The sequence below is a fragment of the Neomonachus schauinslandi genome, chromosome 1 (genome assembly GCF_002201575.2).
Source record: "Neomonachus schauinslandi chromosome 1, ASM220157v2, whole genome shotgun sequence".
In the NCBI taxonomy this organism is placed as follows: domain Eukaryota; kingdom Metazoa; phylum Chordata; class Mammalia; order Carnivora; family Phocidae; genus Neomonachus; species Neomonachus schauinslandi.
This window is the reverse complement of record NC_058403.1, coordinates 186669606-186697582: the sequence shown is the minus strand read 5'-3', so window position 1 is coordinate 186697582 and position 27977 is coordinate 186669606. Positions and strand designations below refer to the sequence as shown.

General features: G+C 38.6%; 1 protein-coding gene across 2 annotated transcripts in view; it reads right to left on the bottom strand.

The window, feature by feature from the left end:
* The window catches only part of FHIT (fragile histidine triad diadenosine triphosphatase), a 1475077-nt gene that overhangs the window by 766769 nt on the left and 680331 nt on the right, over positions 1-27977 (bottom strand). For both annotated transcript variants that reach the window (XM_021694989.1, XM_021694990.1), the window contains one exon: positions 17878-17997. In XM_021694989.1, coding sequence (XP_021550664.1) covers positions 17878-17980 — 103 coding nt within the window. In that variant the 5' untranslated portion in view covers positions 17981-17997. The remainder of the gene's footprint in view (positions 1-17877; positions 17998-27977) is intronic.

Here is a 27977-nt window from a genome sequence, read left to right as displayed (position 1 = left end):
CTGTAGTAACACTGCAATATAGTCAGTAATGCTGTAGTAACACTGCACGGTGACAGATGGTAACCACTTACTGTGGTGAGCACAGTGCCATGTATAGAATTTTCAGCTCACTATGTCCTACACCTGAAACTAACATAACATTGTTTGTCAACTATACTTCAATTAAAAAAAAATATGTAGATGACACCGAATAGCTCATGTTTATGCAGATTCTGTCTATTGATATCTAGTTCGAAATTAGAACTGAGAAAATTTAAAAATATTTAATGGTTTACTTAAAACTACAACATATTAACATAAATCAGATTTTATGATAATATTTTCCAAAACAAAAAAATAGTAAAGAGTAGCAGTGTTTTACAGTCTTGCAAAGCTCTTATGAATGGCTTGATGAAAGACAAGTGCATTCTCATTTCTACTTCTATTTTCAGTCTACCCTGATAGGTCTTTTGGTCAAGGTATAGGGAGAAAAGCTGTTCTCAGACAGATAATGTAGTTGAAGAAGGGAAGACCTCACAGATTCCCTGAAGGACCCCAGGACCACTGGTTTAGACAATGGATGCTGGAGGTGGACCATTTAGATTTAAAATCTAGCTTTGCCACTTAATACATGTTTGATATGGATTAATTCAGCTTTGAGTATCTTACTCCTTTATCTATAAAATGGAGGTACTAACAGTACCTGCCTCACAGGATTGCTTATGGGTATGAACACTTATCAAATGCTTAGAAAAATCTTCGCGGCATATATCAATGTTATAGGAGTAATGTTAAATAAGTAAATAAAATAATCACTCTGTTTTTCCAAACAGAATCTCTGTCATGGGTAGCATCTTTATACTGAATTTTATATTCTCACAGCTGAGACAACAAAGATTTCTTGAGTAGGAGTGAACACTCATGGAGTAACATCCATGTTATAACAGGGGTCCCAGTAAATTGAGAATGGAGTTCAGATGTATACTTGGATAGCCTGAGAGAAGGACAAAACAAAAATTTAATCTCCACTTCATAGAGGATGGGTAGCAGCATCCTACCTTCAAAACTCTTCCACGCTCAAGTCGCACCAGGCAGTGGGAACTCTTGTAATTCATGTTGAGTTTTGGCTATAAAAACAAGTCAGGAAGTCACTAAGCTGATCCATTCAAGACATCTTTTGAGGACAAAAAAGTGGGTGAACAGTTATGAACAGTCAAGAGTTAATACTAAAAAGAGGTCTTAAAAGTTCTCATCACAGAACAAAGAAAAGGTATAACTGTGTCGTGAAGGACGTTAACTTATGTGGGAATCATTTTGTAATATAGACATATATCAAATCATTATGTTCTACACCTAAAACTAATACAATGCTTTATGTCAATTATACCTCAACTTAAAGAAAGGCCAGCATTATGTCAGGTTTACGTTAAATATATTTCTATCTGGATACATTTCTATTAATTTTATTTCTAAAAACTGATAAAGGTCATTCAGGAGATGGTCTAAGAATGAAACACAGAATTAAGATTTTATTGTGGATATCTTTTCCTACCGCTATGACTTCTCTACATGATGTAATTTTGACTACATGTATAATTCTTCCATTCAATCCCACCAAACCTCCCACATATTCTTGGACTTTGCTCTCCTCTCCATTAAATATCCTCAGTTTTCTTCCAGAGGCCATCAGAATCCTAGAAAAGGGGCTATTTCCCCTGCTTCTCTACATTCACCTCCCTAGGGCCACAGGCAGATGACTTAACTTGTAGAACTGTAGGGTTTTTTGTTGTTGTTGTTTGCTGTTGTTGTTGTTAGCAATAGTCAAAGGATGGTCTTCAGCTTAATGAAATAATCTAGCTGACTAGGAATTGCCATGTATGATGTATCATTTTTAAGGAATTACACTATTACAGAATGCATTTTATATAATTATATGAAGCATAATCTAGAATGTAAAACAACACTGTAATATATTGGAAATAATATCTTTGAGGATTCCGAAGACACATTACAGAGGTGCCACATTTCCCAAGATCTACCTTTATTCAGGAAATACATAAAACTGGAAGTTAATAATAGAAAGACCAATTTAAAAGTTTAATAAAGAAGTGTACATGTATTATTATTTTAAGAATGTAGAAGCACAGCTCTGCTTCCAGAACACGACTACCTGGTTCATTGCAACACCCACCCACGCCCAGTCTCTTCGTTTTTAAAAGAAATTTTTCTTTAAAATTTTTTTTAAAGTTTTTTAAAATTTCTACTTCTATTTTCAGTCTGCCCTGATAGGTCTTTTGGTCAAGGTATAGGGAGAAAAGCTGTTCTCAGACAGATAATGTAGTTGAAGAAGGGAAGACCTCACAGATTCCCTGAAGGACCCCAGGACCACTGGTTTAGACAATGGATGCTGGAGGTGGACCATTTAGATTTACACTATCTGGGAAAAGCAGTCTCTGACTCCTTCAAAGGGCTGTCAGGAAGATAAAGTGAATTTTTAAAGCATGTCTATGAAGTGCTAGGAACTTGGTGATAGTCGACTAAAGAAAAAGAAAAATCTTAAACATACACACACACGAAAATATATATTTAACTTATCTCAGGATAAGAAAGACTTTGTAAGCATAAATGAACTGGAAAAACTCACAAACAATAAACTCACAAGTTGATAGGCTTAACTACAAAAAAAGATTAAAATTTTTATGTTAATATCATAAGGAGATCAAAATAGGAATAATATTTGCAACAAATATGACAGGCAGAGGGTTAATTCCTAGAAGACCTCAAACTCAAATAGAAAAAGCAAAGGACATTAACAAATAACTGATAAAAATAATTCATAAATACATTTAAAAGCTCACCCTGCTATTGATTAGGTAGAAACAATGACATAGATAAATCTATCAACTTGGCAAAGGTTAGGACACACTCAAAAATCTTAAATTTTTAAAGTTGATGAGCGTATAGCAAGATGTATGCTACTTGTGTATTGCTGACCTAAAGGAAATTTGGTAATATTTGTCAACTGAAACAATGCGTAACATTTTATCAAATGATTCTAGTTTAAGAAATTTATCAAGAAGAGGACCAAAACTCCTTTATCAAAATATTCATGATATAGATTGAATGTGAATACCAAATTATAGTAGATCCATACAGTACAATATTACTCCATCATTAAAAATCTCAGGGTTACATAAATATTTAAAAAATCAGAAAACGTCAACAGGTTAAAAAACAGGTTATAAAATTTTTCTCTTTTCCAGAGGGGGAAAAGAACAGGATAAAATGTAGAAATAAACTGAAATTTTAGCAGGGGTTATATCTGGATAATGAGATTATAGATGGTTTTTATTTTGTATAATGGGCAAATATTCTTATAATTAGAAAAATGCAAGATTTAAAAACTTGTTACACTTGATATAAACTAGATATTTTTACATAGACATAATTTAGACAAAACATTTATTTAGTCAAGCAATTCATGAGCTGGTTACTAAAAGATTTCATTAAAAATACCAGATGCTGGGGCACCTGGGTGGCTTAGTCTTGTTAAGCGTCTGCCTTTGGCTCAGGTCATGATCCCAGGGTCCTGGGATCGAGCCCTGCATTGGGCTCCTTGCTCAGCGGGAAGCCTGCTTCTCCGTCTCCCACTCCCCCTGCTTGTGTTCCCTCTCTCACTATGTCTCTCTCTGTCAAATAAATAAAAACTTAAAAAAAAAAAAAAATACCAGATGCTTTGAATATGAGCAACTCCTCTCCTTTGTAACATTTCAGTAGTACTAGAATTACATTAGTGCCGAGTACCTACTGTGCACTGATTATATCAGGAGGGAAAGATGATGGGGGCGGGGGAGGGATGATAAAGGGGGGAAAAAAAAAAAAAAAACAGTTTCATTTGAAATTGAATAAAAGAGAAGCCTATAGTCCAGAAAGCCAGTCAGCCCAGACCCACACATTTCCAGCATGTGTAGGTCGAGCACCACAAAATAAAGGCCTCGTGCTTATCAGCAAATTGTTAGCAATCTCATCGCCCTGAGGATTGTGCAGAGATGCTACACTTAAAAAAAAAAAAAAAAAATCCATTAAAATTAGTTCAAAGAGCAAGACCCAAAGAGGGTCGTTTTTCAATGCTATGTGCAGAGAAGAGAGACATGTACAGTAACTCCCATTACAGTTAATGAGCATTGAGCATCTAGACTAATCTAAACCCCCTGAGAATTTAATTTAAAACCACTATGGCAAAGACACTCTAAGCCATGAATGAACTCCGGGATTGTTCACTTACCTACTCTTCCCCAGGCACTAAACACAGTAGAAAATAATATGTATTTTTTTCATCACACCTCAAAGAAAAAGTAAAAGGCTCACAGAACATCAGATTCCCATCAGTTTAAAGGTTTATTTTAAATCCTGGGTACTATTTTAATGCCATTTTTAATTAAGCAGTTTAAAATTAGGTCTGGGTTATTTCAGTTGCTATGTGACATTCTTATATCCAGGAATCCAGAAAGTTTCCTTCAGTTTAAACTTCAGTTGACAAATTTAGGGCCACAAATAAATGGTGCCCTTCACCCAAACCCAAGCCCTGGACCAGCCTTCAGAAGTACCAAGATACTGGACAGTGAAAAAGTGTAACTATCATGCCAGGCTTCCACAAGCCAAATCCATCCAATCATTCTTCTGCCTTCCACCTCATCTGAATTTAGTCTTCAAACCAGTCCAGGATGTGGTTAAGGGTAGTAACTGTATTTTCACATGAAGAAACAAAACCAGAAAGATTAAATGACTTGACTAGGTTTCCCCAAATTGAACTAAAATGCAGTTCACCAACTCCTCATCCAAAGCTTGCCGGCAGTTCTGACAAATATAACCCAAAGAGGGGAAAGGAAGCAACAGACCCCAGCGGCCGAACTCCTGCTTCTCCCCGAACGTTCAATGCCAGAGACAGGACAGGACGAGAGCCTCGATAATCATCCATCACTAGTTATCATTTCCACGGTTTGAGTTCTGTGGCAGGTCAAGGAAGGCCTGTGTGTGGAGTTGAGGAAACCGGTATGTGAAGGTCAGAGGGAAGTATAACTCCTGATGGAGACAATGGCTGGTACAAAGACCTAGCAGGAAGAACAAGTTCATGGAGACAGGGGCCAAAAATCCAGGTGGTCCCGGTGAAGACTGGAGGTTGTATTCTAATTGAAGGAAACAACCACTCAAAGCCCTTGAAAGAATAACCGGGCCAAATGCCTACATTAAAGAGACCATGCCCACCGCTATGTGATGTGTAAGGGCAGGGGAGGGAGATGGTTGGATGGCTTTGTGAACAAGGTAATTAGAGATGATGGCTGTCCAGGCAGGACTTGGCAGGAGCAGTGGAGATGGTGAGTAGTAGACTCATGATCTATTTCCGAGGGAGAACCTCCATGTACCTTGCAAGGATGTTGTGAGAACACTGTCAATTACGTATACCAGCATTTTCTTAGGACTCTCATTTCTGGTATTACTCAAGTTTCTCCATTTCCTAAGCAATCAACCGATTTTACCTCAAGGACAGAGACTCTTTCCTTTCTTTAGGTTGGTGCCAGAAAGCTCAGGGCCAACATTGTGACCCATCTCTAACAAGTATGTATTTGTTATCTATTTCATGCACTAATTGCACCTTTGGCTTCATCTGACTCTCATTTTCTTCTTGATTTTTGTTTGCTCTTATTTTTAAAGCACTTAATCTTGCTCTACTTGATTAGTCAACTGAAGTCTTATTTTTAAACATTCTAGGAAATAAAGAGACAATGTAGCGTGGCAATGTCTTGGTTGCTATACAAATAATAATAAACTTAAAGGTCTTCTCAAAGGGATTCATCAGAGATTTCTAAATAAGTACATGTGCAAGAGAACCTGTGTGTGTGTGTGAAGCCAAGGAGACAGGTCCATAAAGACTTTCCTGAAGGAATAAGGAAATGGCTGCACAGACCCCCCTGAGAAGGCAACACAGTAACAAATCTTGGAAATCAAAGCTTACCAGCTGATGAGGTATCAAATCCTATGTTAATTTCTGACATTTAGGAGGATATAAAATATCACCTCAGACAGAAGGCTCAGGCAAGAAAGAACTGATTTTACCAGCCTGGCTGGAATCCACATGGAAATCTAGGAAAACTGCTTGTGGAGGAAGGGGGGTGCCTTTTTTCAATGCTCACACCACCTGTTACTTCTCTCTCTTCCAGAGCAAGCCACTTTGGAATGATTAAGTGTTAACTGTGTATCCAAGTGTGAGTGCGTACATGTGTGCAGGTGAGTATAAAATCCAGGTCAACACTCTCTTAACCATTATACAGCATTGCCTGGTGTGATAATTTATCACATCGTTCCATTTGTTAATGAGAACTCTGGTCCCTCTCTCTCTTTTTGTTAATTAGCTTTAAAGCTAAAAATTCCAGGTAACCAATAATAAGGGACAAATATTTACCAAATGCCTGCCATGCACCAGGGATGGTCCGGGGCCGTGAGGATGCAGTCTTGAATGAACCAGACAGCAATCCCTGCCCTTGCAGATGTCACACTTTCCGTCTGCCTGTGACACCAATAATAAGTTACACAGTAAGTTACAATGTTAATGCTACAAAGAAAAAGCCGGAGAGGTGCTGCAGTTTTCAGTAAGAGCAAATGGAAGCCCATCCTGACTAGGTGACGTTTGCATACAACTTGAATAAAGGTCTGAAGGAGATGAATGAGCTCGGCATACATACACCTGGGGGAACAGCACCCCGAGAAGAATAGTTGCTTCAAGAGCTGTGAGGCCCGAGCGTGCTTAGAATGTTCAAGGAACAACAAGGAAGTGGGTGTGGGAGGAGCGGAGTGTGTGTGGAAAGTGTATCAGTCTCCTGTGGTTGCTGTAACACATTACCACAAACTGGTAGCTTAAAACAACAGAAATTGACCCTCTCCCTGTTTTGAAAGTCAGAAGTCTGAAATCAAGGTGTTGGCAGGGCTGTACTCCCTCTGTGGAGGTTCTGGGGGAGAACATGTTCTTTGCCTCTCCCAGCTTCTGGTGGCTGCCAACCTTCCTTGATTTGTGACCACACCCCTCTCACTTCTGCCTCCCTGGTCACATTAACGCTTCCTTGGTTCTGTGTAATCCCCCTCTGTACCACTCGTACAAGGACACTTGCCACTGGATTTATGGTCCACCCTGAGGATGACCTCATTTCAAGATTCTTAATTTCATCTGCAAAGACCCTTTTCCATGTAAGGTAATATTTACCAGTTTTAGAGATTAAGACAGATATATCTTTTGAGGGTCACTATTCAAATCCCTAAGGGATGATGAGTAGATGAAATCAGAGAGTAATGGTTGGTGGTGCGGTACAGAAAGAAGAGTTTATGTAGGAACCTTGTAGATCACTGTGATAGTTTTGGCTTTAGTTGGAGAAAGCAGAAAGCCATTGTAGGGACAGAAGCAGAGACATGACATGGATTCAACATGTGCAATGGGATCACTCCAGCTGCTGTCATGCAATAAAGTCCAGTAGCATTCAACCCTTAGATTGGTACTTCAACTCAAGTGTGTGCCATATTATGATTAGAATTGAAAAACAGGATGAGTAGAACTTGGCCTTCAGTGGCTACTACAAGCTACTCTGAAAATCCTCTATGCATCCCATCAGACATATGTGTTGAATAAATGAATGTTCTTTTACCTAACTAAACTGTTTTGAAACAAAACTAAATTTTTTCACATAAATATTTCTCAATCATCTACTATACTCAAGATTCTGTTCCTAGGAATTAAGGCAATCAACAAATCACATACTGCTATCTAACATGGTATTAAGTGACAAATCACTTTTTTTTTTTTTTTTTGGAATTTATGTCATCACTTTACTTGTGTAAACAGTGATTGAAGAATCTCAACTCAGTGGGGGCACAGACATGTTGCACTCATATTCTTTGCTATTGCTTTTCCAGTCCTGCTAATGTAGAATCCCTTCCCAGCCCCTTTGCAACATCTTTGACAGAATCTGTAACTTCATGCTCGCTTTTCATAATTAAAAGTATCTGTCTGGTCTCAGATTAAAATTTCATGTCTTACCTAAGCACAACCTTGACCATTTAGAGCTGTCTTCCAGCTTCTTCCCTATCCTGGGGCTGAGCTACTCTGACTTTAGAGGCAGAGTGGTCTTAGGTAACTGGTTGTCTGTCAGCAGGTGACAGGCTGGTGTCCCTGGTCTCGGCAGAGTTCAAAATTGATGGACATGTTTTTTTCTCTGGAAAGGTATTCAAGTTCCACTCTTGAACTTGAATTCACTCCCTCTGCTTCTGAGGGTCCATTCAGAGGACAGCCATGTCTACCTTCATAACTTTGTCAGTGGTATATGACCCAATCACACTTCTGGATAGGCCAATACCTCAGTTATACCGATGTCTATCTGAGCAGCCCCATGGCACCTGCCCACCACTTTGACATTCATAGTTCTGTGCAGGACCAAGGGACCTGCTGAATTGCTTATATGTTTCCTCCAAGGGCTACAGAAAAAACTGGGATGTGGTAGAAAAGTTGTTCCCATCTTCTTCCCAGGAACATTATTCCTCAATCCCTTTTTGCCCTGCTACTATAGACCACTCCAAAAAGCCTCTTCCCATCCTCACCCTATTCAGAAGCAAATGAGAGGGAAGCACGGGTCTGTGCTCGTGTGCAATCCAAACTCTACAGAGTAAATGGGAAGCTCTCCTCAGGAGCCTATATTGTGTCTGTACCACACTCCTATCTGATAGCAGTGCCCACAGCTCAGCACCCGGCCAGGGAACAAGATGGTAGCATCCTTTTGTTGACATCATGCAGCTCAGGGCTTCCAGCTGCATTCTGCTCATGACTTTCGGGAGCAGTAGGAGCAATCAGTCCAGAAAGAGGGAGGAAAAGAGTCTCTTAGAATCCTTCATTCCAACTGGCTGTACCTTTGCCCTCACCAATTCTCCTCTTACGGAGTCTGGGAGCATGGAAACGCAGTTCAGCTTGGTGGGTCTGGTTCTGCTGCTGCCTCTTAGTAAAGTGAGCGTGGGTCTCTCTCACATACGGGTAGCTCTCCAGCAATATGGTCAGCCTTTCTGTTTGGGCCCTAGTTGCTCATATTCTAGTCCCATTGAGTATCTGTTCTACCTCTGAATTTCAAAGACCTTACTGAAGATACAGCTCCCTGAGAAAAAGCTTCTAGGGGTCATTTGGTCTCCAAACGGGATAGAAAATACTAACTAGTATTCTACACGTCTGCACGAGAAACACTCTAAAGATTTTAATGTAATTTCAGTTGATTTATTTTATCCTGACATATCTTATTGAACAAATTTTAAAGCAATCATCTTTGGTGAATGGAAAGGGATTGTAGTTTACTGTTAAAGTATTAGCACTCAACAGATAATTCTTAGTTCCAACAAATCTGTTGAACTGGAAATGAATCTTAAAGATGAAAAGATCTCTTGATAACTACAGCCATTTCAAAACCTATTAGAAAACACAAAAATTAGAGAGCCAGATGAATTTCACTCCTCCTGGACTCTTTTTCCCTAGGAGCAAATTACACTGCTAGACAAGCCAAACTGCCTGGTCCCCCACACCAGTACCACAGAATCAGGCTGAAGCCTTTCCCATACCCAGAAGTCACGAAGGTTAGTCCTGTTCTGAAATGATAATGATAATTACCCCTGAACAAAAGAACCACCAAAATGTCAGTGAGAAATATAAAATGGCAGAGTATACATTTACAATAATATAGCCCTAGAAAGTAGGAGGTTTAAGACTCTGGGGAAAATAACTCCTTAGAACACCTAAGCAATGATACAAATAGGTTTGCTGCTCATGGGATGGCAGCTAGAGGGGGTGGAAAGAAGGATGGAATGAGGAACAAGAGTCCTGGGTAAAGTAGGCCTGAGACTCAACCCTCCCATTTCAACTGTTCACTTGGTTAACAAGGACAAAACAAAGCAGTGACTCCAACAATGCACCACTCATCCTAAAATATTACTTAAATTTAATTATTTCCGAAGTCTTTTTAACAAGATATTAATATGTTGTATGTGTGTATATACACTCTTGACCCCCATTGCATAAACACACACACACACACAAGAAAGGCAGCGAACACTGCCTCAGTCTCCTGCTAGAGCTAAGCTTTCCCCTTAATTGTTGTGTGACAGGTACCAGTTCGTGTAAGGAAGGTGGTCATTTGAAACAAAGAATTCTGTTGTTTTTAATTCATTGTTGAATCTATTATCCTGCTAGACTCAGTGGTATTGAAGAACACATACCAGGTTTGAGCCCAAGGGTCTCACGGCGGCTTCTTCCTATCAGTCTTCATCTGTCTACCACCAGGGCTGTCATCGAGACATTTACACTGGCACGTCTGTTCCTGTGTTAAACTACCGAGATACTTCTGTAGGTACCACCCCCTGAGTGCTGCTCCTTCCTCTTTGCCTCTTCCCAGGGGCTCTCCAGACCTCTCCACATGCAGAAATTAATAGGTTGATGTCTGACACAGCAGAGAGCTTCCAGGAACTACCCTGACATTGGTCAGTGCCATGTGTCCTAATCGTTTGCATATAAAAATAACTCCTCGGCCTAAGATATATCCACCCACATCCTGAGCCCCCACTGTGGGTACATCTAAGCCAAACCAAGACTCCTGAAGCACATTTAAAGCCTGCAGCAGAAATCCCAGGAATTTAGAACACAAAACTAGTTCAGATATCTAGTATTGTAGAGAGTTCTTAGGATAAGGCCCATTTAGAATTTATGCCCAAGAGCTATTTGCAAATTTATAGTTATTTTTTTCAGTCAATTAGTTTAAGAAATGGAAGCTAAGTAAATAAATTAGATCATTAATTTGCAATAAATATAAATTATGCTAATTCTAAAAACTGAACATCTACAAACTATGTATATATAATAAACAAGGAATATACGTAAGACTCTATTAGCAAAAGAAAGTCATCTTGACTTATTGTGTTGTAGAAAATCCATATTTATTCATTCAATAGATTTTAACAGTTTTGATATGTGTATGAAAAGATAAGATAAACATTAACTGCCTACTGATGTTCTAACAAATCTATTTTCATTCCAAATGGAAATTAGAATATATTTTGCATTATTTAAGTTAATGACATGACATTTCTTATGAATAATGATGTATTATTTCATTCGTTACTTCTAATTATGTCCTGTTACAAGTGCAAGGCTGGCAACACCATGACTAGCCTTTCCCTATTCCTCACAATCTGATGACTTGCACAGGAAGCAGGTCAAAAATATGCCCAGAATATAATGAACAGAGTTCAGTAATTGTTAACCATAACAGCTTAAAATTACCTGATGAAAGTTTCACACAGAAATAAATAGAAATGGGAAATGGCTTGCCATGTTATAGGATATTCTTTCTTGCAACTAAGAGGAGAGATATTCCACTTGTTACTTTAATACATTTAATTAGCATCCTACCATTTGCTACGCCTGGAGAGCACCCCTAATACTATCCTCCCTGCTCTCCACACTCACACACCAACAGAGCTTTATTTTATATAGACAGGCAGATTGTAAAGATATCTTTTTCCTGTTGTGAAAGTGAATCTATAGGCTTTGTGCAATCTGGAGAGAATGTGGGAACTTCCCAAAAGCTCAAAAAGCCAGTTGTATTTCTTATTTCCCTCCTTTAATGCATGACCATGGTCAGACCAGCCCATCTCACTCCATTCACAGCAGGGCCTGAAGCTAGAAGGTAAATCCTATTATGAACAAGAGTCAAGGTCAAGGAAAATCATCCAGAACTCAGTAATTAAGAACAGGGGCCGAGTGAACCACAAAGCCACTGCATGCATATCCTCATCAGCCAGCAGTCAGCAAGGAGCCAGGGAGAGACACTGGACAGTAGGAAGAGGCCAAGATGAGGTCTAGAGACCAATATGCACATGCTTTACGCACCCTGTTTCATGGGTGAGTCACCTTTATTTGAATGGGTCAGGACAAAGTATATAAAATGTGCACATTTTTCTCCATCCAATTTCAAACGTTCCCTGCACACATACAAAGCATCTATTAATTCCTTCAGTGTCAGGTGCCAACAATCCATCATTCTGTCTACAATAAAAACAAAGATGCCAGTCTCAGCTCCAGGAACAAAAAATAAACCTGGGAGAGGAAGAGCTTGGCAAGGAGGGCTCCTCTTTTTCCTCTGGTACCCATGACAGTGACTGCCCACTGACCCTGCATGCGGCCTCCTTAACAGTGTGAGCTCACTACCAGCTGAAGAAGAGGCATTTGCGATAAAATGTATTTGCTCTCTGTGCAGTAATTCCTTAGATGACAAGTGAAGACGGATGAGGGTCACACAAGGTTTGTCTTGCAATGGGGGTTGCCAGGATCATCTCTGGTGGGTTCTAGACACTGAAAAAAGAGGTCAGTCAACCTAGTGAATGATAAAAACATCCAAGAGCCTCTTCGGTTCCTGCTGACCAATGCCACTGAAAATGGTTTCTAGCTACTAACCCAAGCATAAGCAAACATTTATATGGAAACCTTCCCCACAGAAACCGGAGAAAGAATGCTCTAACTGAACAATCACTACTACATGCAGAACTCGAACACAATAACCTGCCAAATAAAGGAAAGAAAAATATGACAATAAGAAAACCAACTTACCCCACTGCAGCTCAGGACAAAGGACAGCAAGATTGTCCTTGAACATCTCTCCAAGCGTAGTTTAAGCTAGCTAATATACAACAGGCCTGCATAGGGTGGAGGGGAAAGACACGCTTAGGGAAATTTTAAGAAAGAAAAACTATCTTTAGTAATAAGGATATTAATATAGTGCTTGTGCTCATTTTATTTGCACAGGAAGGTTTAAAAAGAAACTCTTTTGAGAAATGAAAGATCATCACATCACTAATAACTGCAGTTTCCTGAACAATTAAAGAAATTCACAAGATTACAACCTACTCAGGAAATGACAAATATTTCTGATTTTTATGGAAGAAACTAAAAGGGCACTTTTATCTATAGCATCCAGTCCGTAAGAAGCACTGTTAAGTAATGAGGCTATTTTTATTATTTGTTCATTCACTTGAGGAGTACTCAAGATGGCAATGGTCTAAAAACAGCAAACTTGGCTTGTCCAGAAAGGTAAAATTGTATATTGGAAGGCATTTGCCAGAGTTTTCCTTTTTATTTATTAAAGTGGGACCTTAGAGCACAATTTCTATCATGCCAAACTTTTGTTTCTAATATTCAGCAGAAATATCTTTCAAGTTCCATAGTCAAATTCTTCACAAATATACTTCATAAGGCTGTCCTCAATGCATCATCCTAACACTGTTTGGACTTGATAACATTCGGTGTGCGACGCTCCTGTTTGGAAGTCTGGTTTTTTTAATAACTGATTCAATAAAGTGTTGACAAATGATTTGTAAAATATAGTATGGCCAGTGAGCCAGGTTTATCTCTGTCATTACATGCTGCATTCAACCCGTTCACAAATGTTGCCATGTCCCCCTTACGTTAGAGCTCCTTATGCCATTCTGAATAGCAATCCAAAGATCAATACAGAGCCTGCTGAAAACAACAGGACATAACAAATGAATAATTTTATTTACAATAAAAAGTCCCAGTCCCTAAATGGATTCCACTAATGCTCAAATCCATTGTTAATGCTCAAGATGGGAGGTAGACCTAGCATAATGCAAGGGAATGGGGTTCGGAGAAGTATTAACCACACTGGTTCAAATTTCTTTAAGCCACAAACAATAGCTGGACTGCACTGAGGTACATGAATAAAATGTTCACTGCAGAATTCTGAAGATGCAATCTCCAAAATGCTTCTATTCTCTCACCAAGACACTCTAAAAAGCATTTTCCAGTAACAAGAAATTAATGGATTAAAGACATTCTGATATATCCTTCTAGAGTGTTGTACCACAGAGGCCAAAGCCTATTCAATCAGCTTTAAACACTGTTTGCAACAACAAAAGTATTTGCTTTAGGTGGGGACAAGGAGGGACTGAAGTGGGTCTTTTGAGAATGAAGCAAATACTCTTGCTTCAAAAGCTTATCTTTGGCCCTTGATCTGACAGTTCTTTTCCTCCTCTGAAAGGTATGAAAAAGTCAGTGAGCAAAGTCATAAGAAAAAAAGGGTTGGGGAGAGGGAGCAAAATGTTAGAGAGCACACAAGTTGAAAGATGACATTTACAAGTCTCATGAATGGCACATTCCCCAAAGGCCACCTGAATACTCTTTTTTAAAAGAAATCATCATAAATACAAAATAAAATTTTCCCATTTGCATAAAGATGCCAATATATCGCCCTTAAGATGCAGACTTGTCCACTGAAAATTAACATGCCAAAAAAAAAAAGAATCTTTCCCCATCTGCCATCAGTTCATTCACCACTTTTAGACTTAACTCTGTATACTTGTAACACAGAAATGTAAACAAGATTGCAACTGACAAGGCAGGAAGGGAAAGTTTAAAAAATTCAGCTTGAATAGGATATTAAAAAACCTGGAATAAAATGGGAACAAGATTTGGCTGGTGTTCGGGAATACTGAAAAAGCAGGATTTCCATGCACCCTTGTTGCCCCCCTTCATTGAAATTATCTATATGATCCTTATGTTTATCATTTCATTTTAAATTCGGTCAAGATAGAACTTTGGATGCTGAGGAAAAACAGATGTGCAAGAGCAGGTCCTGCCGCACCCCTTTCCAGGAACTAAGGACTCAGCACCAGAGCCAGCAAGAATGCACATAGTTCTGACTTGAGGCAAACTGGTTAAGTGTTTGGCACCATGCCTGGAACAGAACAGGAGCTCAGGAATAAACTGCTTCATGAATCAACATGCAAATAAGGAGCCAAGGGTCACAGAAAGGACTGAATATTTTCTTCCTGAGAGGACAAGCCAGGTATCAAAACATCTTAGCTGTACTGAAAAAGGATGGGAAGGAATCCCGGTGCAGAGACAGGCAGGTTGGGGGGGTTGGGGGTGGGGGGAGGGGAGGGTCAGGGGAAACACGGTGAAGGGAAATGCAACATCTCTTTAGGAAATAGTTGGAAAGGGGGAAGGCTGAGTCAAAATAATGAAAATCTTTTAAAACCATGCTAAGGAGTTTGGACTTTATCCTCAGGAAAAAAAAATTATAGTCATAAGTGGTTTATTTGCGAGGGAAAAGGAAGGCAAGAGAAGATGGGAGCCTTGAGGTCTAGGAGGTGTGGGCCCAAGTGGAGTCCAGGAGCAGACAGGGTGCAGGGAGCTGGAAGACCTAGGAGACCCACACCAGGGGGCTGATCTAGGGCAGACAGAAGAGAACACTGGGGGAAGATTAAAGCCCACTGCAGACATCTCACCATTTATTTTATGAAATGTTAGTGGGCAGAGCTAGCCACAGCTTCAATTCCCAAATCACAAGACAAAAGAGTATCACTTTCTGCAGGCGAATGAGTAACATATGAAGATTCTTCTCACAGTTATCACCTAACTGAGTTTACAAAGGTAAAGTGAAATTTAAAAAAAAAAAAAAATCACAAAATCATCATATGAGAAGGATTGTCTGAATACATTATCTATTGGCCCTGAGACCCCTTTAAACGCTGCAGATATGAAATAACCTCAAAAAGTATACAGATTATAAAAATGTCTTGGTTCTGTTATCCCCAGAAAGGGTTGGCTCCTTGTTGCTACTTTCCAAACAAACTCAGATTTGTTCATTTTAATACAATATCCCCTGCATCCCTGGCATTTACTCAAAGATATGAGAACTGACCAGGACCCATTTCCAAAACGGCAAGTCCAGTGCCATCTGGAACAAAACCAGTTATCAGTCACTAACTGTTCACTGCTCAGAATAGGCACTTCCCTAGAAGCAGACACCAGAACTTTTCTTAAGTACAAACATGCGTATGACCCACATGTTGTATCACACATGCCAAATGGGTTAAAAAGACCATGAAAAGTCAGGTTTCTTACTATCAATATATAAGTAAAAAAAATAATAATAATAAAGCTAAATTCAATCCATTATTAACCATTAAAAAGGCAGTACAACTCGGCAACCTCACATTTTTTCAGGCCAAGGTATTAAAATGCATTCATCTAAAATCACATTTTCATCCCAGGTCCCCTCTTTGATACAAGATAGAAGTCAACTAAAGCTAGCACTCTAAAGATACCTATGGCATTTCAACCATATTCTTCTGACACCGGAATTGTCAAGCATTTTCTTTAAAAAAAAAAAAAATTCCTCAGAGGAAAAAGACAACCAGAAACTTGCAGCAAAATCAAATGAAAATATAAAACGCTTCTGTTATTTTAAGAACTTCACAGTCTCTTAGAACTCAATATAAAATTGGTATACAATTTTAAAATTGTTCTTTTTTAGAGGACCTTCCTGAACCATTCTAGTTCTTATTTTTACTTCAATAGAGGAATATTTTCTAATATTATTTATAATGTAGATTATTTTTATACATTTAAAAGAAGAGTTAAATATCAAGTAGTCATTCACATATCATTTAGTAGTTTACTGCTGTGATCATTAGCTTTATAAATTTACAAAATTTATTTAGCTAAAATTAAATTCAATGAATTTGGGCATCTATCATAAAATCACAATTATCTTTCAATGTATGTTTTCTTACTAGTATTATTTTCAATGTACAACAGTTATATGGCCAAGAAAGATTATTCCTAAAGTTTTCAAACATCCTGAAAACTCCCATGGGGGGGGGATATAAATTTATATATTATTCTGGAAAAAGATATTTTTATAATATATATTTTTAAATATTTATAACATATAAAACCAGTTAGTCACTAATATTACATATATATGTGATGTATTATATAAAATATTAATATTAAAACAGTACTAATATAAATATGATTAATATGAAAATATATTAATATAGAATATTAAAATATATAAATATATATAAAATAAATAATATATATCTTATTCTGGAAAAAATCTCAACATATTTATAGACTTATACGTTCAGAATTATGGAAACATTTATTTCAAAGTAAAATCACATTGTTGTGTGGAAAATGTTGCATTCTACATAGTAAATTAGAGGGAAAACAAAAAAAAATTCTAGAGAGTCAGTACAAAAGTCATATGCACACAGTCATGAGTGATACTTTCAGCAACATAAAAATAACTCCAGAATATTTCACCAATTCCTGCTTCTCCCATGGCAAAGAATAAATCTTCTACTGAAGTCAACAGGAGAAAAGACTACAACTCAGTGGTCAGAGAGAAATAAAACAACTCTAACACCAAGGACACTGAACAATGATCTAGAAGTTGCGATGCTCTCCAAGAAAAAAAAAAATGCTATTTCAGACCCTAAAATGAAAACAACTGTTTTGCAGGTATATTTGTGTATGCATTTGCTTGAATGATCTCTAAGAGGTAAAGACACCAAGTCAGTCTCAAGTCTTCATGTAATACCTTAATTTCACATCACAAAAGTGCCACCCAATTTCTCTTACTGTTATTATTCACAATTGATAACTGAAAACACAGCACTCATGATATTCATTGGGCCCCTTTAGACGCACCTATTTATTTACACAGCTTTGATAGTGAAAAGGTCAAGTAAAAATTCACCTCCAAAGCCACGGTTGCTAAGCAACTCTTTTCAGAAGTTCTGCAACATTGATCAAGCATATTACTGGTGCCACCAACTGGATTCGGAATAAATGCAACATCTTACCTGGTTTCTCCAAAGGGAGAGGAAGGTGGATTCCTTGTTTACCTTTGCCGGAAGGACATGGGAGGCCAACGCTGTATTCCTTTGGTCTGTTAAGTTCAGAGGCTTTTTATTTTTCCTCTCTTAAAAAAAAAAAAAAAAAAAAAAAAAAAAAACGTCCTGGTACCACAGGTTTCCTATTCACAAGAGCAAAGGACAGTTCTGTTTTGAGAAAAACGACAGAGGGCTTGATGAGGTGTTGGCCAAATCGGAATGACATTTCCTCACAGTTGAAGCCTGAAAGAGAAAATGATTTAGGAAATGAGCTTTTATAAAATTCAGATGAGAAACACAGATTATACACAACTTTAAAGAAAGCAAATCCCATTACTACAGATTTTTAGTTGCAAAGACGACGTCATTGAAGCTGTTCCCCACTGAGTGTCCACTGAGATGGATTCTGGGCAAGTCCTCCTAACATATACTCTCCTCTCCTTACCCAGCATTGTCTTGCTTTAGAGTGTTTTGAAGCAGAAGCTTGCACTAAGACAACAAAAAAAAAGTCTTAAATCCTTCCGTGATTCAAGTTGTCACTTTAACCCAAATCTGCTAGGTGCTACCTGTCGGCTCATTTTTACCCATTCATTTCATCATCTTTGCTAAGATGAAATTTTTAATTGTTAAGCACTGCCTATAAACCGTTTAATTCGTAAATGATTTTCTCAAACGGTTTTAGCTCTGTTTAAATAAAAGTAATTTAGAAAAAGTACAAACACCATTTGACCTTGCCTACAACTACAAAAACATGAGCACTCTGAGAGAACTATTAGAGTAAAAATTTCAAAACGGGGAAAAATTTTTGAGAAAAAGAAAGGGCAAAACAGAGTTCAAGAATGAGGACTCCTGGCTGATGCAGAGCCAAGATGCAGCAAGGCGTGTGAAATGTTCCATATCCTCTTTTTGGGGGAAAGCCACGGGGGTGCAGGGGTGGTTGAAGGAATATTTGGCGCTTGGCATTTGGGGTATGAGGTAATAATTTTCCAAAAGTCAGATGCCTATACCTAGCAAAGTTACTTCTGAATGACTAAGACACAACCTCCTTGGGAAACCATTCATTTTTCTAATTTAGAAATTGCCCCACTGCAAAACTATGAAAATAGATCAACCCATGGGAAACCAGAAACTGGATTACAAAAAGGATGTCGTCAGAAAATAGTTGACTACCTTATAAAGCATAACAATAAGTGTACAATTGTTTGATGATCCTGATGTTCTCAATGACTCAAAAGATACAGAGGGCCATGCAAATGTCATCTACGGTCATCTAGAAGTACCCACATAGCGAGAACTTAACACATTTCAGGGACAAAGACATAAAATGGAAGGTTTGCCTCAATGGTACAAATACTGGTTTTCAGAACATTTACAACTAGCTCATGAAAGGCCATTAAGGCCATTGAAAATCATCTAACCTAGTGGTTCTCAAGGTAGGTTTCCTGGACCAGCAACATCAGCATCCCCTGGGAACTAATTAGAAATGTAAATTCTGTAAATTCCTACTCTGGACCTATCAAACCAGAAACTCTGGGAGAAAAGCCAAGCAATCTACGTTTGAATAAGCTGTCCAGATGATTCAGAACCATGATCAAACCCAACTAGTCTCCCAATCCCTGGGTCCTTCCCTACAGAATCCTGGCCAACTAGCTGGCTAGCCTATGCTTGGGTATACGCAGTGGTGGGAAGTTCACCACCCATTGCTTCTAAGACAATTCCAGCAATTACATAGCTGCCCTTCCCACCAAGTCTATTTATTTGTCATGGACTTATGCCTTAGGGCCATATGAAACAAGGAGCATGCAAGGGGTAGTGCTTCAGATATTTAGAGTTAACCTTTACTCATTTCCCATTTTTCTAAAATAAACAAAGCACTTCGTTTCAGTCATTCTGCAAACAGCATTGATTCAATTCTACTGCAGCTCTTGGTGTTTTCTTGTTTTGTTTTTGCCTGCCCAGCATCTATGTCTGGCCATAGCACCCGGATTTTTCTTTGGGTAACACCCCACTGTATTCTGTTTGGGGGGCTATTCCCACGGCCTGATTCTAGGGACAAGAAAGTAATCCAGACATCCTTAGGCTTCTATCATGTGACTGGTTCAGGAGTGGAACAGGACAAAAAAATGAGCCACTGGAAGAAAGGAGATCCATGAGAGGATTACTACTGACAGTACAGAGAAAGAACTTTCTCCTGCTGAGTTGCCAATTTGGTAGGACATGAACCGGAACAACTAGAGGTTACACGGAGTAGAGTCTGCCTGACATCCAGAGCCCACAAGGAGGCCGGCAGAGCCAAGATAGAGACCCATTCCTAGGACATTTTTTGAGCACCTGGATCTAACAATGCTGTAAGGAATAGCATGCCCAGAATGTGTTTCCTCTCAAGGATTATTGTACAGAATTGACTGAAACATAGGCTCAGCTGATGAGCTCCTATTAGGAGTCCTTGAAAGGCTCTTCATCTGATTTTTCTTACCATTTCTCCTTTATCGCTATGCCCAGCCCCATTCTTTCCACCACAGAGCTTCACTTTTTCATAATATAGTTTATCTTACTTGCATTTTATATTTTCCTTAAAATTTGTATATAAATTGTATCATGCTTTAAATCTCATTCTGCCTTTTTTTCTCAACACTGTTTTAGAACTCATTCATGTTGCTCTAAGTAGGTAAGGAATGAATTCATTCCTTTCTACTGCTTATTCACTCTCACTATATTACACTGTAATTTTCTTTCCCTGTCCCTCTAGTGCTGAAGAATTAGCTTGTCTCCCATCTTGTACCACAAATACCACTGTAGTGGCCACCTTCCCTGAGTGTGCAGGCTAGAATCCCATTATTTGGTTTTAATATCTGGATTTTCTAAAATAAATGCACCAGTTCGCATTCCCAGAAGCAATAGATGCAGATTTCTATTTTCTCACATCCTTGCCAGCACTTGTGAGCCTCTGATATCCTAGCTGTTACTGGTATGAGAGGCAAAAATGGAATCCCTTCATTTTACTTTGTCTCTCCAATGTGACCTATGTGAGTATTTCTCCTTCTTGTATTGCCAACTCACATTTTGCCTTCTTTTATAGGAGTTTCCTCCCTTCTATTTTCTAATTTTTCAGAGTCCTTTGTATATTTAAGTATTGATCTTGGTCTTTTAAACATAATTATATTTTTACCATCTGTTAGTTTTCCTATCATATGATCCATTAAACAAAAAGCATTCATTTTGATGTATTCATTAATTTTCTTTTTATGGCTTGTGCTCTCTTACATAACAAACCCTTCTCTACCACAAGGTTATAAAAATAGTCTTAAATTTTTGTCTATCAGGTTTATAGCTTCATTCTTAACAGGTACTTAATCCACTTGGAACTTTGCTTACAGTAGGAATTACAAAAATGTGTTTGGTTTTTTATTTTTGTGAAACAATTTTCCTACCACCAATTGCTAGGAATAATTACACCAAATCCCCTTATTTACAAAGGAATGAGTCTGTACTTCCAATATTGATTCTATATGAGATGCTAAAGAACAGGGGTGCCAGATTTTTCTCTCTAAAGGGCCAGATTCAGCCGGTCACACAGGCTGCTGTAACCACTCAACCCTGTTACAGCAGCAAAAAAGCAGCCGAAGACAATACATAATAAATGGATGTGCTGTGTCCCAATAAAACTTTATTCCTAAGAACAGGCAGCAGCCTGGACTTGGCTTCTGGGCTGTAGTTTGTCAACTCCTATTATATAACGTTAATGCCTTGTAAAAGGAGGATTCTTCTTTATTCACCCATATGAATTTGAGATTCAACTCTGCCCCTTGAAAAAATTTATTCCTCAGATGTTGATTAGAATTACAGTGATTTTAAATTTTAATGGGGGAAACCCGACACCTTCACAATATTCAATCAATCCATTTATGGATGCTGCATTTATGTTCTATAATACCATAATAAAACTCTTGTAATAGAGTTTTAAATTTCCTTTATACGTTTTATGAATTCTTAGATTTATTCCTAGATAGCTTTTAGTTTATGTCACTATTATAAATGGTATCTTATCATCATAGTTTATAATTGGTTATTCCCAATACAGAGGAAAGCTATTGATTTTTATATTTTGCTCTTACAAGCTGGCAACCTAGCTGAACCCTTGTATTGCTACTAATAGTTTCTGCTGATTCTCTTTGGTTTTCTATATAAATGATTTTACTTAGAAATAATGACAATTATCGCTCTCATTTCAATCTTTCTACTTTTGTTGGTTTGTCTTGTTGCATTGGTCAGGCATCTGGTAATGTGCTGAAAGGCAGAAGTAACACGGGCATCCTGGTCTTGCTCCCAACCTTAAAAGGAATGAGGGAATGAGTTTAAACCTCGTCTGTTCCACTAAAAATGGTATCTGCCATAGGTTTTTAGTATAAAGGCGTTATCAAGCTTTAAAAAAAAAAAATCTCTATTTTAAGTCTGCTAAGGGTTGATTTCATTTAAAAAAAAAACTTAGTTTTTTTTTTTTTTTTTTAAAGATTTTATTTATTTGACAGAGACACAGCAAGAGAGGGAACACAAGCAGGGAGAGTGGGAGAGGGAGAAGCAGGCTTCCCGCCGAGCAGGGAACCTGATGCGGGGCTCGATCCCAGGACCCTGGGACCATGACCTGAGCCGAAGGCAGACGCTTAACCATCTGAGCCACCCAGGCGCCCCAAAAAAGAACTTAGTTGTTTTTTTTTTAAAGATTTTATTTATTTGACAGAGACAGAGATAGCGAGAGCAGGAACACAAGCAGCGGGAGTGGGAGAGGGAGAAGCAGGCTTCCCCCCGAGGAGGGAGCCCGATGTGGGACTCGATCCCAGGACCCTGGGACCATGACCGGAGCCGAAGGCAGACGCCCAACGACTGAGCCACCCAGGCGCCCAAGAACTTAGTTTTATTAAATGTTTTTTGTCACTGATCACACAACCTCTTGTTCTTTGCCATTAATGTGATAAATTATGGTAACACTTTTTAAAATGCTGAAACATCCTTTCACTCTTATGAAAAATTAAACTTAGTCACAATTATTTTTAATACACAGCTAGATTTGAATTTAGTGTTTTTCATGTCATAAATGAAGTTAGCCAATATTTTTTACCTAGTTTAAAAAAAAATCAAACTTATACGTTGGCTTTTCTTTGTTCTATAAGAAGTTTTATAAGCAAGGATTTTCTGTTTGAGATTTAAATAGAACTACTTGTCGGGCGCCTGGGTGGCTCAGTTGGTTAAGCGACTGCCTTCGGCTCAGGTCACGATCCTGGAGTCCTGGGATCGAGTCCCACATCAGGCTCCCTGCTCAGCAGGGAGTCTGCTTCTCCCTGACCCTCCTCCCTCTCATGCTGTTTCTCATTCTCTCTCTCACAAATAAATAAAAATCTTAAAAAAAAAAAAAAATAGAACTACTTGTCAAACTGTCTAGGTCTATTTTTATATCACAGGATTGTTTTGATAAGCATTACAATTTATTTAATGGTTACTGATCATTTTTTTCCCTTGCATCAATTTTTTAGCCTAAATTTATCCTAAATCTTTTTTTTTCACCTAAATTGATCTTTATTGGTAAAAAACTCATTTTTTTAACAGATTAATAATGTAATCCATAATTATTTCTTTTACCTATTTTGTATTCATAATGTCTATTTTTTATCAGTTTTCCTGGAATTATACCTAGCCTATTAAGCTTCAAAGAACTTTTTTCTAGTTCTTTGCTTTTATTATCTCTAGGTTATTGCTTATTTTCTGCAATAAAATTCTTTCCCTTTTTCTTCCTTCCTTGTTTCTTCAGATTTACCATGCCATAGTTTTTTTCTAATTACTTGAGCTCAACATTGAGCTTAGGGGGTTTCAGACTTTCTATTTTCCTCCTAGGTAACAAAAAGCTACACATTGCCTTCAAAGTACTCCATTACTAGCTCTCTCAAACGTTGACCTTTGTGCTTTTATTACTACTCAATGTAAAACTTTGCTATTCTTGTTATCATTTCCCATTTCACCTGAGGGTTATTTTGTAGTAGGGTCTTTTCATTTCCAAACATACAGGATATTTCTGCTATCTTTTTCTTAACGATGACTGATTTTAAAGCGCTTTAGTTTAAAGCACTAGGACAATATATTCTGCATTTGTTGAGAAGTTCTACACACATGGTAAACCAAACTCATTGGCTGTTACCCAAATCTGTCCTTTGCTCACTCTGGCTTATTAGTTCATCTGCTTCTGAAAAGATGGTGCTGGATTTCTAGGATTGCTGAATCTGTGTCAAAGGGCATCAATTCCTGCCTTCTGTACTATGGCATGTGCATATGCTCCTATTCATTTTACTCCCCTGAACTACTGTTCCTTTTTCTCTTTGTGTTTGACAAGCATCACTTTTTTTTTTTTTTTAAATAGGTTCTTTTTTTTTTTTTTTTTTTAAGATTTTATTTATTTGAGACAGAGAGAATGAGAGAGAGAGAGCACATGAGAGGGGGGAGGGTCAGAGGGAGAAGCAAGCTCCCTGCCGAGCAGGGAGCCCGATGCGGGACTCGATCCAGGGACTCCAGGATCATGACCTGAGCCGAAGGCAGTCGCTTAACCAACTGAGCCACCCAGGCGCCCAAGCATCACTTTTTTCATCCCCTTATCATTAGACTGTGTCCTCTTAAATGTATTTTATAAATAATATAGCATTTTGTTTTCTGTCCGTGGGACAATCTGTCTTGATTAGTTTAACCCTCAGACATTTATGCCAATTCTTCTTTAAGCTTATTTGGAACCTCCTATTTCACCTTTGTTTCCATCTTCTCTTTGTTTCACTTTTTTCTCCTTCCTACCGTTCACTGACTCAGATCAAATTTCTTCCTGTGGGTCTGAAAATTCTGCAACCTATTTCCTCCCAATAGAGATTATTCTTATTACAATCTAAACTAGTGCTCAACTTCCCCCATCATAAAAGCAGATCCATCTCTCAGTCCCTTGGCATATTCTTACCACCTTAGATCTCTTTTAGGTATCTTCCCCACCCCCCAGGTCTACCTTCTGATGCACTGAAATACAGCATTGTAATTTCATGTAGTTACTGATATGCTGGGTTTTTATTTGTACCCTCAGAGATCTTGTCTGAAAACAGTGGATGATGGTATACGTAAAGCTCATCTCACTATGTCACATGAAATAGTACCAAAAAAATGGTAATATTTTTCTATCTCTTTGCCCAAATCCAATTAGCCTCTTCTTTAGTCACGGTAAAATTCTGCCCATTTGTGCTGCTAGCAGACATGCTTCCTCAAGTTTTAATTTCAATGAAGAAAAACACTCCAGCAACTATAAAAGGAACAGAAGTAGAGCTAAGAGTCAGAGCCAATATCGTGTGATGGGAAGATTCCTGCATCTCCAGGATCTCAAACTGTCTGCAAGGCTGAGATAAATATTAAATACTTTCCCCTCACATGAAGATGACCGAAAGCAATTTCATTTTAAGCTGAAGTAAAATTGTTTTGTTTTGTTTTGTTTTTAACCCAACAAGAAGGCTATATGTACCAATCTTCTGTTGAATTCCCAGAGGAAAATCACCTCCTGGGATCTCTGTTACTTAATATGGAGTTGGCTTCTGGCATCCACAAAACCAAGCACCGTGTTAGGGACTTCAGTCTAAGCTTTAGGTCTCCTCAGACTTATTAGCAGCCTCAGATAAGACCAAAATAGAAGGCTGACTCCAGAAACAGTGACTGAGTACTGCATGTGTCTGTTTATAAACAATAGCATATTAATGAACACCTAAAGTCTTACGCTTTTAGCTACTTCTTTATATTCCTTAATAATAACATCTGTTATCTTGAACGAAAACTATATGCCTTCAAGGTATTAAATCAGTCTCTATTTCCCACCTTTTCGGCTGTTGAAGTTATCTGTACCCTACAGTCCCTTTACCTCTCTCTATCCACTATAACCTGTCTCTGCCTCTCTATCTCATAGAACTCACAGCAGCTTGTAGCATCACGTTATTTTTAGAACTTTGTCTTCAAAATTTAGTACAGAGAAAGGAATTAATGAAAAGGTCTCTACTGACTATTCACATTTAATTTTGTGACTCAGTGGATTTGATCAGTCATTTTCTGATAGGGCTAGATAGGCAACCTAATTCACGGTGAAATAAGGTTCAATGGGCACAAAAGCAAATGCTCTAAAATGTTAAATTTCCCAACCATTAACAACAGGAGATGACAATAGCTCACTTCAGGGTAGGTCAGGTTTCTTCCTGGTTTGCTTTCAAAATGTGATGTTAATGTCCAACTAAAATAACTGCCAGGGGCGCCTGGGTGGCTCAGTTGGTTAAGCGACTGCCTTCGGCTCAGGTCATGATCCTGGAGTCCCGGGATCGAGTCCCACATCGGGCTCTCTGCTCAGCAGGGGGGTCTGCTTCCCCCTCTGCCCTCTTCCCTCTCGTGCTCTCTCTCTCTCATTCTCTCTCTCAAATAAATAAAATCTTTAAAAAAAAAAAAAATAACTGCCATATGCTTCTAAACTTGTCCCTGAAAAGAAAAGAAATCAACTGTAGAATTCGAACAGAAAAGGCCCTCCAAGATCGAATAGATACATTCCCCTCATTTTAGAGATATTGAGTAACTTGGCAGGCCAAGTGGCTTACTCAAATTCACTGTGAACCTCAGAGGGTCTCCTTTAGAGGATACTATTTGGGGAGGATACAAACTCTTCGTAAGGATTTCTCAAATTTGGGAATCTAGGACTTGAGAGACCCCACTTTCAGAATCTCTCAAGTAAAGATAACTGTCACGGGGCACCTGGGTGGCTCAGTCGTTAGGTGTCTGCCTTTGGCTCGGGTCATGATCCCAGGGTCCTGGGATCGAGCCCCGCATCGGGCTCCCTGCTCGGCAGGAAGCCTGCTCCTCCCTCTCCCACTCCCCTTGCCTGTGTTCCCTCTCTCGCTGTGTCTCTCTGTCAGATAAAATCTTTAAAAAAAAAAAAAAAAAAAAGATAACTGTCACATTCAGGAATCGTTTGGTGCCAAAACTATAGGGCAGTAGTCTTGTAGGACAGTGAGCTGGTGATCCGGAATACATGCCTATGTCTATCACATTCATATTATTTCGTCAAATGGAGAAGACAAAATATGAACTCCTTTTTGAGAATGGGAGGACCCTTCAAAGCCCAACAACCCAAGTTTGAGAAGCTCAGGACTTTAGCAAAGGCACCTACCAGATCATGCCCGTGAGGATGCAAAATCTTACTCAACAGACCACCAGGAGCCCATTTCATTACTCTCTCTATTCTCTAAAGAGAATGATTTCTTTGGGATAAATTTAAGTCTTCATATATCCCCAAGCAAGGTAATAGGCTGATTACTCAAAATGTGGTCTGCGGACCAACAAGATCTGCATCCCCTGAGAGAGGTTAGAAATGCAGGTGCCCAGTCTCCCCCGCCAAACCATCAGCATCATTCCATATTTAAACAAGATTCCAAGTTGTGCTGTATGCATATTAAAGTTTGAGAAGCACTTCCCTAGAGCACTAGTTCCAATTAAAATCACCATGGGAGCTTTTCTAAAACAATAGATTCTTAAGCTCCTTCCTGGCCTGACTCCAGCAGAACCTCTGGGATAACGATGTTAAGAACACAGCTCAAGGGTCAGTCTGTGAAATGGGGAGAACAACAGTACCTTCCTCTCCAGGACACACATAAAGCATTTAATAAGTATTTTATAAATCTAGTCATCATATCATTGTTGGTATTTTATGCTGTCAAAAGTAATGCCAGGGGCATCTGGGTTAAGTGTCTGTCTTCAGTTCAGGTCATGATCCCAGCGTCCTGGGATCAAGCCCCACATCGGGCTCCCTGCTCAGCAGGGAACCTGCTTCTCCCTGTGCCTCTCCCCCTGCTCTCTCCAATAAAATCTTTAATTAAAAAAAAAGTAATGCCAATTTTTATTCAACAAATAATTGTTAACTGCCAGCTAACACATAATATTGCCAAGCTGCTTAGAAAAGTGTTCATATAAATAGTACAGAATTATTAAATTAAAAAACAAGTAAAACCATCTATTTGGTACTGCACTACCACTAGGTGACTGCTATCCTCTCCTCACTAGGGGTAGAGCAGTGTCAGTTAAAAAGTAGCACCTGAGGGGCACCGGGTGGCTCAGCTGGTTAACTGACTGACTCTTGATCCTCAGCTCAGGTCTTGATCTCAGAGTTGTGAGTTCAAGCCCCA